At 44.5% G+C, this 19,194-nt stretch overlaps 1 protein-coding gene across 1 annotated transcript in view; it reads right to left on the reverse strand.

The window, feature by feature from the left end:
- si:dkey-112m2.1 (transmembrane protein 132C) overlaps window positions 1-19,194 on the reverse strand; it is an 89,450-nt gene that overhangs the window by 12,341 nt on the left and 57,915 nt on the right. The window contains exon 4 of the mRNA XM_035526730.2: window positions 7,539-7,725. Coding sequence (XP_035382623.2) covers window positions 7,539-7,725 — 187 coding nt within the window. The remainder of the gene's footprint in view (window positions 1-7,538; window positions 7,726-19,194) is intronic.

A 19,194-nucleotide genomic window follows, 5' to 3' on the forward strand; every position in this document is an offset into this window, starting at 1 on the left:
TTTTCAGTAAAGCACTTTAGGAGGGCTTGAACACTATGGGGCCAAGCGAGGGCCCCAACAGGCTTTTGTTCCTCTCATGCGACTCTTTTCTTCTCTTTTTGTTACTGTCCATGCCACTCTTCTTTGGAGAAAACAGATAACATTATTTAATCCAGAACTGTGGATAATGGAATTTCAAGCTTGTTAATAGAGCCGAGGTCTGCATTCTCTCCTCAGTGCGGGAGGTGCTTCTGGCTCGTCTTGGAAACGGATTCTTATTTCAATCATTTTCACTTTAGTGCAGCATAATGCAGAGGCAAAGATGGGCACCTTCCCTTCTTTCCCTGCCTGCCTTTATGCTGATCATTATTTCTTATCTAATGCATGCTGTAGCTGCCTAGTTTTGAAGTGGAATTTGAATATATGTATTCTCTTCGACTCCAAAATGATAGCAATGCTTTGCCATGCCGTCTCAGCACTAAGAGCTATTCAAGTGTAATGCTAAGACATCCTGACAGGGAGTTATCGCCCATGTTTGATTTGCTGTCAAAACATTAATTTATTGGGACTAGAAAATGACGGCGGTAAATATTCTGCAGAGAGGGGAGGGCGTTGCGTTCCTGCTCCCCATCTCTCTCCTGCTGTATTCTTGCCCTCATTCTTTCTCCTTATATGAATTCTAAGAATTCTGCCCTACTTTCCATAAAACACGCTGCTTTCAAATGCCTGTCAGTGTGTCCATTCACAGTTTATTAAAAACGAACAATATAATTTTCAGTCAAGCGCAAAGATTAACCAGCAAATTAAGAAACGCTCTCCTAAGTGAGGGAGGGGGCAGGCCTCCCTGTGATGTCACTCTGCTTGGTACAGGGAGGTGCACTATGAAAGCCAGACATCACCCTACCAGGTCGAGAGATTTTTAATGAACTATATTCACCAATATATATTATGTACCTCCATATTCAAGGGTCCTCGCATAGCCGATAAAAGGCACAGCCTGCTCAAACAGCACACAGAAGACATCTGCTGAAAAATCTACTGCTACTTAAATGCAGTTCTAAGCCTCCTAATACCGTTTTTCCTAATGCCACTTTTCTGATACCAGGTTTCCATACTAATCAACTCCTGTGGAAAAAAGCTGAAGCTGTGGTGCGAGATGAGTTTTTCAGCAAAAAGGTTTGAGGGAAGAAACTGATAAATAACTGACAAGAAACCCCATCACAAGAGGAGCATGTGGTTTCTGTCATCCTCAGGTCATTTCATCCTCCTGATGCACGGAGCTCAATCTCCCACAGCCAGCCTGTGTGGAGTAAGAGCCTAAAGGAGCTCCTGCCCCAGCATGACATCATTAGAACTGCATCCCCATTCTCCCAGGCGTGGGAGCAGTGACTCCATACGTTCACGCAAGCTAGCACTATAGGGATGAGTTAGCATTCAGCACAGCACAGCAGCACAATCTCCTGGCCCATCTGGCCTTGGGTCTAAAATTAAGTGAGATTTATGGTGCCCGTTGGACTGTCACTGGTGGCACGAGAACAGATAGAGGTAGCCGATCAGCGCTTCGGCCCACAACCCCCCCCCACTGTCCCGGGCTGGATTTATTGGTGGGGTCTTCACCAAGCTTCCCCAAAGCACAACACCCCAACACCCTCTCCCCGCCAACCCCCGGTAGCTCCGGTAGATGTCTGCTCTGAGCGCTCCGTATTATTCATGCGTTTGTGTGGCGGTGGCTCAGTGGTGGATAAACTCCTCGCTCCCTAGTGACACACACCTGTGTGCACGGCAGCCCAGCAGATGCCCGCTCTGCCGCGTATGCTTATCCTCCAAAAGCTCCTCGTGAGCCTGAGCCTCAGAGAAGTGAATCGATAGAAGAATGCTCCACCATCACAGAGGCAGAGGCTGAGGGTGCAGAGTGATCTGAAGAGAGATGATGCAGGATCATGCAGGGCCCCACATTCAGGGGCAAGGCTGTGTGAAACATGCAGGCTCCCTCTGCAGATGACCGTAGCCCGTGCCCTGGGCCACTGGGCTGATGGGCTATTAGAGAGAGATCGATCCACACTAGCGCTTCCCCAGTATCCACAGACACTTACTATGCCTGTACAGAAGCGGCTGGGGCAGTTTGCCTTGTGCAGCTCCGGATCTCAGAGATAGCACCACAAAAGTACAGACGAAAAAGGGACCAAAAAGGAAGATAGTTATTGATTTTGGTAATAGCACATAGAAACGTAACGCGGTGTTTAGGAGCCACGGTGCCTGTCACAGGTACCAGCTCAGTTAAATCCCTCTCAACAGCCCCTGTGCCCAGGAGGATAATCACTGTGTTGTGCTACTGCTACCACATCAACAGGTAATCTAGGCCTCTTCAGACTGGTTCAGGGGACACCCTGTCCTAGGATAACCTCCAGGCCCCCTGGCTGAGAAAGCCCAGTTTAGGGATCATGCTGCACCCAAATTCTCCCCTCGAGCAGTTGAGGGAACATGAGCCATGCTACAATTTTCTTTCACTTACCACACGCTCATGTGTACACTTGCATTAGTGCAGCCCTTTCTCTCACATGCAGGAGCTGGCTGGCCTTATTCATCAGGCAAAAAAGATACAGTCCACCAGGATTTGATGAATTACCAATAAAGCTGCATAAATCTTAGTCTGCCTGCAGTAACAGAAATGACTCCTGCACTTATGTATATCCATCAAACTTTCACCAAACAGTACTGTATAAAGCTCCACCATTCTTTTTTAATGGGTCTAATTGAGTGAAGGGTTCCCATGATTGTTGTCACACAGCATCAGCATCAAATGTAGCTGCCATTTATTTAAAGGTTTTAAATATGTACTATGTGCTGTGAAACAACCCTAGTTACATTTGGGGTCTTTTACTTCATTCTCTTGCAATTTATGACTGTAAAAACACCTGCAATTGTGATATTTCTGGTGCGATTCATGCTTTTCATTGCTTTCATTAACGCACCTGATGCAATTTGAGCACTAAAAGCTTTGTTGATCATGAACATGAGATTTGCTTATTGTTAATTATATTATGGTTTTACAGTCATTTCTAATGGGGGTACTATCTTTGGCAAAATTTGAAAACAGACAAATCCAAGACCTATTTCAGAACAGTGTTTCAGGATATTACAACAAAGTGCCACAGGTCTGGTATGAAGACCTTCGCTCTTCCCAGTGCCAAAACATTCTGTACCTATCTGGGATGTTTACACAGGTGGAGGCTACCTGTTTGACTGGAGTGTAAGGACTATGTGTTCTACAGCAAAGGGCCTTCTAAACAGTGCTGGAAAGGGTTATGTTTACATGGACAAGCTTTACACATCTGCTGAGCATTCATGAGTCTGCACAGAGAAAATAAAGCATCATGTGGGAGCTCGGTGGTGGCCATACTGGCTGGCACTGGAGGGTAAAAGTAATCATATTACTTTAATCTAGTAACAATGATTACTTTAATCTAGCAATAATTTGGATTAATGTTGTTAGGCATACCCTTTTTAATAGGTAATCAGCAAACTAGAACGGAATGCATATTTAAAGTCACCCTCCCAATCCTGGTGCCAAGAAAACGCAGGTTTTAGTTCTCTGATGTGCAATATATTCTGTAAAACATGATCAAAGAAAGTATTTCTAATAGAACGCAGTCATAGCCATGGGTACTAAGAGAATTGAATTCTATAATAGTCCATGAAACCTGTGCCAGAAGGATAATGCTGTTAATATGTTTATGAAGGCCTTTGAATGTTGTCCTTTGGAAAGGGTGTAATTCCAGTTTTTTAGATATTCATTTACTGCCTCTCTCATTGCCAGGTTACTTTTGATTCTGTATTTTCTCGTACAATCTGATGGGAATGCAGTATATGTGCCAAGACAAGCAGTACTGTATGAAGAGCTGGAGAGACATCAGGGGACAGGCAGCTGGCCAAAGACAGAGTCAGTTTTCTCAACATGATTAGGTCACAACATAGTGTGGAAAAAGTACATGTATGAAAGCATGAAATCCTGTAGGCTGACAGACCCTGTTCACCCACCAGCCAATAGAAACTGCCAAGGAGATGATCTGTACATTTAACTTAGAAAAACTCCATTTCATGCCAAGTGTCTGCACACATATATTGCATGTCATAAAAGTGACAAATGTGAGATTACATGCCAAACTGTTGCCACTGTTCTCGAAAACACTTAAAATGTTCCACTCATATATATACTGTTGGCTACATATGCTCTTGTGCTAGGCTCTCGTAAATGTCAATGATGAAGTGCTACCTCAGTGGCTGGGACAGAGAAAGGCTCCGCAGACCCAGTGCAGTGTAGGGATAATGAATACACAGGCTGTTTAAGATGGGGGTGATAGGACCCTGTTAGCTGTGGGTGCAGCACCTGCCGACTGGGGGTGGTGCGGTTATGGGGAGAAAAAGATAGATATAGCGTGAGAGAAAGAAAAATGAAGAGAGAATGATAGAATTGAGTATGGACAGAACGTGAGAAATGGGAGATACCAAAGGTAATAAGGGAGGATGTGGGGAGAGTGATCGACTGATTGATCCCCATAGCTCCATGGCAGAGTGTAGGTTTATTGCAGTCAGACACCACATACAATTACCTTCTGCTGGCTACATCTTCATCTGTCAGCCCCTGCACTAACACACATGTTTGCTTCTACAAAGCTACTTTTTGCTCTTTCAGCTTCTCTCTCTCTCCCTCTCTCTCTCTCTCTCTCTTTCTCTCTCTCTCTCTCCCCATACTTCTGATTTTTTCCTCTGATTACGTTTGCTTCGCGGCCCTGCGCCATGGGGACTCGAGGAGAAATGCTCAGCTCTATGGTAAATAAAGCAATAATAATGAGCAAAGTCAGAGAGGCTTTAGAGCATGCTGCCTTCCACTGCAAGACTGTTGCCTAATAATAGTACACTGTAGACTTGTAGTCTGTGAGAGATTTGCAGTTTCAGAATAAATGAACAATACTGAGGAGGGTCATTGCTCCAATGAAGCTCTCTGCTGTCAGTGGCAGATCAGATATGATAAACCCCGATTCAAAAGCAGGGGCAGCAGACCGTGGCTGTTCCCTCTGGCTGTCAGAGCACTGCCCACATGGTTACGTGGCTTGCAGTGGCAAATGTTTGTCCCGTGTGCTGTATTCATTCCTTAGAAATACAGGGAGGAGGTAAACACAGAACCAGTCCGTATTTGAATGACCCGGACAAAGCCGCGGGCCACGAGTCCAAGCCTGACACATGCACAGAGTGAAGGCTTGTGGGTTCAAGGCAGCAGCAGTCAGGCTGGCAGCTAAATCCTCTTTGCCAAAGAAAAAGAATCCACGATGAAATCTGGAGCAGCTTGGAAGAGAAATGCCTTAGCACAGCAAGTTGTGTGATTTTCCTTTTCTCCAAGCAAACTGGGAGATGACAGGGTGAGCAAACAAAAGGAGACTTCAGACCACAGCAGACAGTGCTAAAGCAAGTGTAGCACGTGCTGCCGTCCACCAACAGAAAAAAAACAAACACTGATCCAATTACAAAAATGCACAAGCAAGCTTGCCGTGCAAGTTGTGAGACTCCAGACAGGAGCTGGAGGGACAAGTGGTGGCGAGGGAGAGAACTGGTGCATTTCCTGTGTTTTGAGAATATCGTGCATGTATTAATGCGAACAAGGTTTCCCCTTGATTGTAAGTTAAAGGTGACAGGTGCGTGGTAAACCCCTCCTGTGGTGCTGCACAATCACTTCGCGCGGCAAGCTGGAGCAGGGCGGAGAACCCAAGACGAACACATTCTCCATCTAAGAGCAGGAGGCAGCGACAGGCTGCCTACTGCATGAGCACAACACTGTTGGAGGATGGACGTGCTCCTCTGTCTCCGTAGCTGGCGAGAGGCCGCGTTCCTTTTCACCTGGTTGCTCCATCACACTGCACAGACTCGGGCCCCCAGCTGCTCTAATGGACCGGGGCTCAGCTCTTCGGCTGCCCCCACCTGGCTGGGCAAGTTTAATGGCGATAGTTGTGGTACACTGAGGGCCAGGGTGGTGACGGCCGTCTGCTCTAATGATAGCGCAGAGACAGGTGCCAGTGAAAAGAGAGGGAAAAAGCAAATTGCCATGCATCCAGGAGCACAGATTGGTCGCTCTCTTTTGATAACGTATGCCCTTTTTTTCTCTATGCCATTTGTGCTGGGGATCTCACTGGAAGAGTGTGTTTTGTTTGCCTTAGGTGACTGAGGCTGGCCACAGCCTCTGACAGAAGCTTAACGAGGACATGATCAACTTTAACAAGGAACCGTAGCAGCGCCGTTGGCATGGGCAAAAGGACAGAGTGCCAGAGGCTCATTTTGGCCAATAAATAAGTTTGTGTTTTTATGTATCTTTGTTGTTTGCGCGTGAGCATGCGTGTGTGTGTGTACATGTGCGTATGTGTGCATGTTCTGATTATTGCCTGAGACCCTTAGGAGACCCTCTACACACAGCAAAGAGTACATTCGTGTGAGCTATATGTGATTCAGAGAGTAATAATTCATGACACACACAATGGGATGAGATCCAGCAGTGAGTATATGTGTTTGTCTATGCAAAAGTATAGCCCATACCTGCATATAGTGTGAGACAGGAAAAGCTGGACAGGTTTTGTTGAATATGACACAGTGAGAAAGAGATGGAAGACAGCAAGAGTGAGATCTACTCAAGGCAGTACTCCATCCGCATGTGGGTGGTGGACACCAGATATGGGACCAACCACTGACTGACAGCAAAATGAAAATCACATCTACCTCCTACCAGCCTATTAAATGCAAGTGCATAAGACCTTCATGCTACACTACTTCTCCAGTGCTTCTGTTAACCTCTTTGATTCATTCATTCAATAGTTTTCTTAGATAAGGCAAAATTCACCATCTCAAATTGAGGGAAATGTTGTTCATTCATCTTTGCCAGTGACTATGTCTATAAAGGGAATTTATGAAATAAATAACAATTATCTAATTACATTTAAGTTTCTAAAGTCACTCCCTTTTTAGGAGATTGCCCTTGGCTTCAGCTCAGTAAACTTCTCAATCATGAGAAGGATCTTATGTTCTATTAGCCAAATCATTGGTAATTAAAATGTGCACACAGTAGTTGGCGTGGCAGCGGTTTCAGCAGACATGCTTCATCCTGCCTGTTTCTCCAGTATAACAGCTCCCGTGTAATGTATCAAAGTGAAAACATTACAAAAATAATAGGAATATCATGAGAGGGAAATTCATTCCCTGGAGATATGAGTTTCCAGGACTGTGAGCTCTAAAGAGCAGAACAAAGACATCAGAGCAGAGTGGAGCTGATCAATACAGCACAGGAGTGTCCACGCGTGCAGAGAGAACTCATGCTGTGTGTATGTGTTTCCTCAGCAGACCTACCCTGGAGACAATTAATATGCATTTTCACAGTCCACACCAGTCACAGCCACACTCTCTGTTTCTTTCTTTTTCTCTCTGTACCCACTCACCCAGACACACACACACACACACACACACACACACAAACACACACCACTTAACATGCATGGAGTGAGGGGAGGGGCTCCACTCACCATGGCCAGTGGCACGATGCCTCCCAGTTCCTGAGGCGCCAGCCGGATGAGAGTTTGGATCTCCTCAGTCAGCGTGCGAGACATGGGGTACTCCACCTGCCATCTGACTGAACGGATGCCCATGGGATCCAAAAGGCCATTCACCTCCAGATCCACCTGCAGAACCTTCTGGAAGCCTGACTCGATCCTGCCATAGGCACAGGGGGAAGTGGTGGAGTTAAGACATTGCTCCAGCACTAAGGTTTTGTTTAGATAAGACATAAAATATGCATCCACATATTCAAATAATTGCACTCAGACAGATTGCTTTGATTCCAGTTTACACCACTTTCATTTGGAGTGATTACAGAAAATCACTAATAAGTAATCTAAGCACAACAATCTGATAAGATCTTTGATGTTTGATGTTAAATTTCCATATTTGTGGACTGACTGCTGCATTTGTGTGTGTGTGTGTGGGGGGGGTGTAGGTGGGTGTGGGTATGCACAGATACACTCTCTGGAACAATATATGTTTACTCCCATCATTCTAGTTCCATGAAAAACACATCCCAGTTGCAACAGGGAAAAAAAGCAATTTACTTTTGTTCTGGTGCCAAAACTCTGTTCTCAGAAAAGATTTCTAAAGCAGAGCATAACATTCTACTTGGTGATTGTAATGCAAACAAAGCAGAAAAACAATGAATAAAACCAAACTCATTCTGTTTGCTGAGGCCCCTGGTTGATCAGCCTGGGTGCTTTCCACACCATGGTACTTTGTTAAAACAAAATCGCATATGAAATATTCAAAATAACAAAGGGTGAATGTGGAATTGCAATTCACACCTGGTAGAATCTGGTAATTTATCTGCAAAGTATGTGATGCCCCGCTGAAGTTCACGCAGATCTTTTCTTTTTTGCAACTTTTTTAACCTTTGTCCTGAAAGGTCCCTCCATATCCATCTACCCACTCACACACACACACACACACACACACACACACACACACACACACGTACGTACATGTGTTTCCTTTGTCCTGAATTGTCCCCCACAAAAATCCCCCCACAGAACATACCCTTACTTTGGCTTTGAAAAAACAAGGCACGCGGTTTCCCCCAGCACTCTTCCAGGGGTCTGCGGCTTGCCCCAGCTCCACAAAAGCACAACAGTTGGGGAGTTTCTCCTCCACAGAGAGGCCGTCTGGCAACGTGACCAAGCTGGGTTGCCAGCGAGGAGTGGAAGGCCATTTCTCACAGGAATAAGTCAGAGCCCCTTTTTGACACTCTAATTTTGGTGTCATGGAAATGGGAGCACCAGGATGTTATATTTATATCTTTACTAAAATAAATCTAAGACATCCCTATCTGGTTTGTTGACACTTGACTTATCTGAAGTGTGATATTACAATAAAACTAATTGCACATCCTCAGTCATCACCAGAGTCCACATGCCAACATGATTATCTGACATCCAAGTGCTTAGAACATATTAGTAGGAGAATATGGCGAAGTGAAGACAAAAGATAATTTGTTGTTGCATTTTTCATTTCAGTCTATGACAAATAACATTTCCTGTATGTATTGAACCTCGAGGCTGATTTTTGAAAAACAAATCTCATCCTTTCACAGCAAAATTTTGGATATGAGATAATTTGAGTTTATAACATAGGAAGTAACTTATATCCCTAGTGTAACTTCCACTTGTTCCTCTGAGCCAGAAAGCACACCCACCCACTCTTGGTGAGACACAGACCTGATAGTATGTGGCTACAGTCCAGCGCAACAACAGTGGTTCAATAGCAGCCGTCCATGAGAGATGCTCACACACCTTGTCAGGCCAGTGGTATGAAGAGTGTTGGCTCATAAAGCTCTTTATGGCTGACATTTACAGTGAACAGGCAGATACCCCTCACCATTTACTCTTATGGCACTTTCAATCTGCCTAGCGTTGGGGGCGGGGGACTCTGTATAAAATTCCATTTGCCAGTAGAGGGTGCTGTGGTGAATAAATCCTTTACATACAGACTGCTACCAATGAGGACCATTTCTGACTGGTCAAGAGACAAATAGCTTAATGCAGCTGGATCACAAGTAACCCTACTACCCAACGCAATTCCCTGACTGTTTTACAAGGCACGGGTAAGTCCAGCTCAGATGTTCTCCAGTGACTAGGTTAGACCACACTTGTGTTTTCCATAGCCTATATGAGTAACTCTCAGATATGCACCTGTGGGCACCAGGACATCAGATTAGTGACAACACTTCTGAAATGAATAACAGAAAGGAGGAGACACAGATAGAAAAGTGCAGCACTGAAGAAAAAAGTGAGAGTACGTGAAAACGGATTTTTCTTCAATAACGCCTCACAGAGGGCTCTGCATTTGAGTGTCAGAGTCAAGACTGCTATGTGAGCCTTTATCTTCAGAATGAATACAGCGCTATATCAAAATCTGTCTTAGGAGCACACCAGAAGACCAAAAGAAAGTCATTCACTGAAACGCATTTGCGTTAGCGTTCCAGCACACTGGCAGGCCCAGAATTTCTGCTGAAATACACAACAACAGTGGTAACGAGCCCAGTGACAGAGAGGGGGATTAATATTTAAAACAACAAAAGTAAAGTTTGGAAGTAAAATATTTTTCCCAAAGAGTTCCTAACAGAAAAAGCTGAAACGAAGTCCCCTGTAAGATGCCACGCTGTTTCCTTGCTTTTCCTTATCATGAATGGCATGCACAAAAGAAAAACGGAGCGAGAGGAGGTGAAAGGTAATGCTGGGCAGACTTTCTGTGCACACACTCTGTGGTGGATATCTTCATGCATTGTGTTGCTTTGCTTAGCGGTGACAACAATAATACATCAAAACAACGGAATTCATTTGACTACAAAGCCATCATTGTTGGCACCCTACGGCCTGGGGAAATAAAAGGCAGGGGTGAAGCTGTGCTGGAAATGACCGCTGGTCTGCATACAGCATTACGCGTGGAGGTATTTTATTTCACCACTAAAAGGGGAGAACCACAGTGGTCCTGATCCTCCTGCTGGAGTATCATCCAGTGTCTTGCTCTCTCTCTCGCGCTCTCTCCTCTAAGAGGTACTCAGGACCCCCAACATCATACTCAATCGCAGAGTTGAAATAGGGACACTAACCCATAGTTCACTCTTAAAGAGCGCCTGTGTTGGAGCCATAGCGTAGAGTGATGCAGGGGGGAAAGGTGTAGAAAGAGAGCTTCAATGTTTTGTTTAAAATGGCCTGAGGGAAACACTGACACAAAGGCTCGTCACAGGTGCCATGCTAAGTGTCTGATGAGCACTTGGGCTTAATAGCTTTATAAATGCCAGTATGTACTGCATGTTCTCTGAGTACTATTTATAGTGTGATGCATGTGTGTATGTCTGCATGCATAAAAACTTGCATATGTGTGCGTGTTTGTGCATGAGCATGTGGTTATTGATCAGTTGATCAATCTATTAAATCAGCTGCCAAACAAACCTGACAAACTTGTCACAGTTCCACCCATGCAGCGCATGGAGTTCACCTCATCATGGTCAAGCAGGTGGTCAGTAAGGTCACAAAGACCTCTACATTTTAAACAACAAACAAAGGAATGTCAAGCATACTAGACTGTTTTATCCCACAGGATTTTCCTCAGGGTTTTTTTTTTTCCCACAGAATAAATTACACTGTAGTTTGACAACTCTGAAAGTGCATCGTTGGCAATATCTAGTGGTAATCATTCATGCTCAACCTCTCATTATGCACTGCTTGCCTAGAGATTTGCTTAGAGCATGGAGACCAGGCGTTTTTCTTCACATCCAGTAGTGCATACATTAACAGAGCACTTGCGAAATAATGCCTATCTGTCATTCATGGTCTGCTCACAAAGTACAGGGCTAAACCACTGGCTCATATGATGTCAGTCAGACCTGACTGATCTGTTACTGAGATACCTTCTCCCTGTAATGGCTGTAAGTGCCCACCTACTGGCAATATAAGCAGTAAGGCCTCCTGCTTCAAGGACTGGTGAATTTATGGATGGGTTTCTGGAGCAGTGTGCGCTGCAAATTCCCCAGGAGTGGAAAAACTTATAGCAGATGATCACCCAAACCATCTGCAGTCCATCATCCCGTGGTCCTTGAGGCACTGATGCAATATTCATTGTACTTTTGCAGACGATTTGCTTAGCATTCGTCACTGAAGGTGCTTAATAGATGGATGAAGAACGTGGCCGCTACAGAGCTGCAGCGCATGCAACTGCGTAAAACTGGCGGTCCTTGAAAAGCGGGCCTAAAAGGAGCAGCGACTTGAATCTGTTATCCAGCCAGGATCGGCCCTCAAGATGCATTTAGGGGTGTTATCACACGTTCACAGCTATCGGAGTTTCAGACACACACCATGGGCTTAGAGGATTCCACTCCAGCATGCTGTCTGCAGCTTAGCACTGGCTCAGCGTAGCTCTAACTCATCAGGCTATTTCACATCGCTTCGAGGCAGCGTCAGACCTGGCCGAGGCAAGCCCTGATCGCTCGATCGTCCTGATTCCCGCCATAGGCCAGAGGCTGCGTTACACTGCACTCGCTCAGAGTTCCCATCTCCCACAAGAGAGGAGTGAGCAAGACGAAAAGCGAGACAACTGCAGAGTGCTGAACTGAAACGAGCTAATCGAATTAGACTGAATTCCATGCAGACTCATTAAACATTTACCGACCCCATGCTTATGTAGGTCTCCGTAAGATTCTTTTGCTGCAGCTGTACTGATGAATAGTTAAACTGATGACACCCCCAACCCGCCGCCCGTTTCTGCTTCAGGCTGCTATATACGAACGAGGCAAGAGCACACTGACGGCAAACACAGCTAACGTGGGCTTATACCCATTATGTTACCTTGACAGGAGGTATCACGCCGTGGTAATTAGCGACATTCTAACTCACACTCTGCGCACAGGCAGCTCAAATCCTCTGCGGAGCTGCGGTAATTAAGCACGGGAATGTGCCCCACACGCGGGACGCGAGTATGCCACCCGCCCCGCTGCAGGCGCGCTGAAGTGCACACGTTGGAGCGAGCACCACATGCTAATGTCGCCCAGCCTCTCCCACTTTCTCCACAAGTCATTTGTCTTAATTGGATTAGCTCCACTGCCATGTGCGTCATATTTTCATGCCTTCAGTTTTCCTCCAGTTAGGAAACATGATATCACTTGGTGTGCATGCCACTCAGTGCTGTGGGAGGAATACTAAGAAGTAGAGAATTGTTTTGCACCTGCTGAACTTCCAAGCCCTGACACTGAGGGAGGAAGAAAGTTCCAAAGTTTTTGGTAGTGCTCAACCATAATTAACTCTTTCAGTAGGACTCTTGCAATGGTGTAATTAGATCAGTGACATTCAGATATTTCAAAACCTAGCCAAACATAAAACTGCAGGGAACTGAAACTGTAGTCCTGAAAGGGTTTAGAGAGCTGGATCTCCTTGCACAATACACATTTCCCCAAAGAATCTCTCTGTAACACACCTGTGTCATTACAAGCCGATGTCCACAAACATGTCACAAAATGACATCCACAAACACATACTCCAGGGATGAATCTGTCACACATACCCACACACCTGTTTGGAGTGCAGGCTGATCGGCTGACATTGATTTCACTTGTTTGGTCTCTGGAGGCTGACTGCTGTTTGGTAGCCAGTAGAGCTAGATCAATACTTGTGGTCTTAAGAGATCTGGCTTCATGCACTTGTGTGATTGGATCTCCAGGAGTCATCCCCATAAAACAACAAGCGACTGGCATATCGTAAGAGTTCAGTGTTTGATGCATCTATTCTGCTGGGATGTGCTCCAGGGCTCCAATACAGAAAGAAAAGTCATCATTACAGACGAGAAAACAAACATTATATGGATAAAGTCAGAGCGAGAGAAAGTTCACCTAATAGCATGCACGGTTTAGCAGAAGGAGGTCAGTGACCTGAAGTCTGATAGCTATTGATTGAGAAGGCAGATGAACACTGAGCGCTGAGGCAGACATGCATGAGTGACTCTGCTCTCCTCCACCACCATCCTCCCTTCATCAGACGCATGGCATCATTAAGACAATATTGAGAAAATAAGCGAAGTGTTAGCTGATCGAGCCTGTGCAGTAAGCCTCTTTCTACCTTTCTCCTTACGTGACTCCTTATGTTGATTCTGCTATTTAACTGCTTTTGGCTTTTTCTCCCTCACAGTCTCGTTTTTGGGAAAAGTGTTTCTCTCTTTTGGAGACAGTCCAGCAGATCTATTCTGAGACTCGCTCTAACCACCCGAATCATCTATTCCAAACGATCTCATTTGCCACCTCTGGGGTTTCAAGCCTTTCAAATATCTGTTTGGCTCTGACTGGTGCACACAGCCGAAGTAGAGAGAGAGACAGACAGAGAAAGAGAGAGACAGATGCACTCAAACAACAAATTACCTGTTATTGTTACTTATTTTTCTATTTTTGCTGAAAGATACGCTTAGTAGGAGTCACCTCACTCCTCTGGACAGATGGGCACACTCTTGTGCACACTAGCACACCCATATACTGCTGTAGAGATATTTCTTCTTTGATTAATGTGCCCAAGCAATGTCAAATGTAATTTGGGGATGTGCCTTTTCACGTATGCAGATTTCCGCAGCACTGCCATGCAGCAATGCCACATTCATAAGCTCATTATGCATGTGTACATAGTGCTGGAGTGACATGTACAATTTAACTCAAGCTGATGGATTGTTTTGCGGGTATGGTAATACTGGCCAGGGGTGTTTCAGCACAACGCAAAACTCTTGCTCGCACTGTGCATTTTCCATTCAGTGAAGAAGCAGACAGTCAATACAGGAGAGAACATATGGAAAAGCCTCCCAGCTCAGAGAAAAGGAAGACATTTTAATATATCATAGTGCGTGTACTTTATTATAGGAAATGAGCTCACGTCTGCTCTGTGAGAACACACAAGGACGTATTTATTTTGGGAACCACAGGGAAGGAAAAAAAAAACCCCTCTGCTCTGCCCCATAACAAACATCATTACTATAATAGCATACAACAGCTTCCTTTTTGAGTCATTGTTAAATCACAATATGGATATATTCATAGAAAAGCACTATTATGGCTGCGCCCTGGTGGTCTTATGCTAATTTACACAAATACACTAACAGTGACATCCAATCAATGGCAGAGTTTTAAGTGCAAGGCCACCAGCTTCATGCCCACCATAGTAAACTGAGGTTAAATCAAACAACCCAAAGCACAGTCCAATTTGTGCCACAGAATCAGCAGTTCTCAGAATTCTAATGACTGACTGAAGCCCATATTCTAAAAATGAAAGCCATTAGTGTTGTATCCTTGAGGAGTGCACCTCTAGTTATTTCCACATGCCTGTAATCTATGTGATTACCTCTCTATAGAAGAATGTTTTGGCAGCATGAGTGTGTTTGTGTGAGTCTGTGTGCATATGTGTATTTATTTCATATTTTATCAGTTGCATGTTAAAATAAATAGAAATATTTATTAGAAACAATTACAGTTGCACCTTAACATAAATAGAAATAATTATCTTTGGCTTGTTTTTAAATATGATGTTTTTGATTTTATTTGCTGTCTTGGTGTTTGCAATAATCCTTATATCAATTGTGTACATACTTATATGAACCCTAATATCTACATGACAAGCTTCCATCCCAGATAAAATGGGACATCTGCATTAAAAGAAAGAGATGCCTAATCGTCTGAATGGATTTAAATAATCAATCATGTTATTTAATTTGCAGGAGTGGTGTACAAGTCCTGTAATATGCATTGCACAGTTATGTAATTATAAACAAGCCATAACATGGGCTGGACAAAGGAAATGAAGTTTTTTTTTTTTTTTTGAATTTATTTATGGGTTCATCATTAATAAGATTTTAGCAAATGACCGTCCCTCCTCTTAATGTAATGGAACTGCTTCTATCTCTATGATTCATCCGTGCCCCTGTAAAGCAGGCCCAACTTTGTACACTCCTCAGTCTCTGCCATGCTCTCGCTCTGTATCCAGCAGCCCTCTCTCGCCGGTCCCACAGCTCGCCCAGAACGGCTCCCACCTTTATCGGTGAGTGCAGCAGGGGTGCTGGTAGCTGCTTTGCCAGCCAAGAGCCTGGAGATAGCAGAGAAGGTTGTCAGCAAGGCCAGGCTGGCCTCATGTGATAAGACAGAGGGTGCGAATCCAGGGTGGCAATTTAATCCCAGCCATCCTCCAGCAGTTCATATCACCAGCACTAACAGCGCCAAGGCCTCTGAGAACTGCACACACACAAACACACACACACACAGGCACTCATAATGTATACATGCAGTGAGTCCCTACTAGTAAATAAGGCTCCTGGTACTTACAAGGCATTGAACTTCAGAAAGTCTGTGAGGCACAGGAATTCAGTGTCAACAATAGTGCTTCACTACTGCTTTAGGACTTTATTCCAGATGTTTAAAACAAGAGGTAACAAGTGGCCTCCTGCTTCACACATACACACACACACAGACCTAGGTCACACCATCAAGGTATTGTTGAGTGACACAGGAATCATACAAAGTAGATCAAGGCTAGGATTAAAAAACCTGGATGTGTTTATCACTGCCACGACGTCCTCAGTTTTAGGATTCCTGCTTCACTGGTTTGTGTTCTAGCCCACAACCATGGATGGTGTCCTGAAGAGGAAGTGTTAGGTTTTGTGTTGGGTTTGGTCTGTAGAACTGCTTCTATCTCCAGTACATGAGAGGCATGTGACTGAGGGTCAAAGATGAACACACCACAGGAGAATAATGCTATGATACAATGGATGAGTGTGCCAGAGACTACAGATTCAAAAGGAGAGGGAGAGAAAACGTCAGAGTAACGTAAATACTGTCTCAGCTCTTTATCTCACTCCCTGTACCTGATGACCAGCAGTGGAGATGAGTTTGTTAAGAGCAGTTAATAGTTTGATGTCAGGATGACCTGTGGGGTGGCAGGTTTGACAAAATGGCTTTGTGTGTGTGTGTGTGTGTATGTAGGGGGGGGGGGGGGGGGGTTAAAAGTGAGTGAGACTGAAAGAGAGAGAGGATGTTGATGTGTGTGTGGTGTGTGTATAGTATCAGTGTCCTTGGCAGATTAATGGAATAGACAGTCAAAGGTAAGAACAGAGGTCATCATAGGGTCAACTCCAAGTCAGCTGGCTCGTTAAGTGGTCCAGAAGCATGGCTTTAATGAAACGAATGAGGAAAGAGACTAGGGCCAGTGCAACAGAGACCCACAGCCATGTTCTGCTGGCTTTACAAATTAGCATTCAGCCTTAGACAGCGTTGTATCCAAGTCTGTGTGATTGACAGTCTTTGGAACTGTGATTTTATGTAGCTCATGCTAAAAGTGTTAGGCTCAGGGCATGCTCCAGGATGTGAGGTGAAAATCAAAATATAATCAAAATTCACTGGCTGTGGTGAATGGTTGATTTGTGTTTGAGTGTGTGTATGTGTATGCTGACACCTGGGGGTGGGTGTGTGTGTGTGTGTGTGTGTGTGTGTGTGTGTGTGTGTGTGTGTGTGTGTGTGTGTGTGTGTGTGTGTGTGTGTGTATGTGTGCGTGTGTGTGCGCGCTTTTCACTCTCTGTCCCTAATCATGCATTCCTCAGGTTAGAGATTTCTTATCTAAACCCAGTCAGACTGAGGCCCTGACAGATGGACTCTCACAAGCATGCTTTGAATTCAAACCAAATACCTATGGCTCATATTCATACAATTTCATGTCTGATGACTTAAAAGTGAACATCTCTGTTGTGAATAAGGCAGAAAAAGAATGACTCATATTGTAATCCACTAGAGAGAGAGAAAGAGAGAGAGAGAGAGAGAGAGAGAGAGAGAGAGAGAGAGAGAGAGAGAGAGAGAGAGAGAGAGAGAGAGAAGTCCCAGAATCCATTCAGATTCCCTCTGCTGTTATGATTCGTATGGGAGTTTTTCTTTGTCTTCATGAATTAATGACATGAAGTCTGTACTGCAGGGTCTTCAGAAATAAATATCAGATAAAGGATATAAGAAATTGAAACAGTCATTCATGCTAGAGATACACATAAGGGAACTACTTAACAGCGTGCTTGACCGTGCACACACATGCACTTGCACTACGGAAAACGTCTTGTGATGTCTTGTCCTCGCGGGGTCTTTCACTAGTATCAGTGTACCATCCACCGTGTGCATGGATTCTTTTCATTTTTATTTATTGCAATTCATTCCACCCAAGGATCTGCTAAATGAATGAGCGGACAAAACGATCCCGGGCGAGAGCGTGCAGGGCTTCACAGGGAGTCAAAGAAAGAGCGATTGAGCGGAGGAGAATAAGAAGAGAAGAGAAGAGTGTTCACCTGATATTGCACCTTCCCGGCCTAGCGATCGCCTCCGCAGAATGAAGGACACGCGCAGAACAAAAGGCAAGGCGGCTCACTCTAATCCCCACTACCGAGCCTGAATGCAACGCATAAATAAAGCGATGAAAGTGTATCGTGTACGTCCTTAAGACAGGAATCATCCCCGTCTTCGCTGACGAACGGCCCCGGGGCTTAGCGCCCGGGCCATTGAGCCGAGCACCATCGAGGGATTATAGACGCGTCGCTGCCTCTCAGCTTTCCAGCGCTCAATCAATAAGAGTACAAAAGTGCTTACCACCCGGACACGTTCGCCTCTCAGCGCCCCATTACGTCCCCGTCCAGTGTGCCCGCAGCCGCTAAAGCGATGTTTATTTGGATGACTTCATGGTCTCGCCCATCTCTATCTTGGCAAAACGCTTGTTTTGTTTTGTTGTTACGTTGTAGCTAGATCATTCAGATAATCAACAAAATAAACAAACAAAAACAAACAAACGGACAGTATTCCAGTCATCCTAGAAACCTGGTTGAAGACGAAGAGAAGGCGCTGCTAACGCCCCAAAATTCTGAAACTGTTTACCTGAAAAACGGAAAAGCACTATTAAATAGAATATTTACATGAATTTGTTTAATATTGCATTTTTATACTGTTACATTTCCTTTATCAGTTTATCTTTACCTAGTTTATTTATTTATTTGTTATTTATTGGTTTTGTTTTCTGTATTTTAATCCACTGAAGTTGTGCTATTCTTTAAGGCACTTTCTAAGATACTATATCAACAAAGATATTGACCGAGGACCTGTTGATTTTGATACATTTCCGGAAGAGAAAAAAAGAGCAATCTTTCTTTCTTTCTTTCTTTCTTTCTTTCTTTCTTTCTTTCTTTCTTTCTTTCTTTCTTTCTTTCTTTCTTTCTTTCTTCTTCTCTCTCTCTCTCTCTCTCTCTCTCTCTCTCTCTCTCTCTCTCTCTCTCTCTCTCTCTCTCTCTTCACCTTGCCATTTCTGTGACTGTCTGTCTGTCTCTCTCCCTCTCTCTGAGTTATGACAGAGGGGTAGGATGTGTGGAGAACACAGGGGGTGGATTCCTGAATCCCACATGAGGCACGTCTGCTTGTTCCAGGAGGAACTGATCCTCTCATTTCACACACCGTTTGAGAGATATATGGAAAAATAAATAAATAAGTTAATAAAATATTAAAAATAAAAACCTTTCCACAGTCATGCTGAATGAGGCAGGTGGAGGGGACGAGGGAGGCAGAGAAATCTTGGGAGGAGTCGTAGAGCTTGGAAAACCGGT

This window comes from Electrophorus electricus, chromosome 8, assembly GCF_041902795.1.
Source record: "Electrophorus electricus isolate QZ-2024a chromosome 8, ASM4190279v1, whole genome shotgun sequence".
Classification (NCBI taxonomy): Eukaryota; Metazoa; Chordata; class Actinopteri; order Gymnotiformes; family Gymnotidae; genus Electrophorus; species Electrophorus electricus.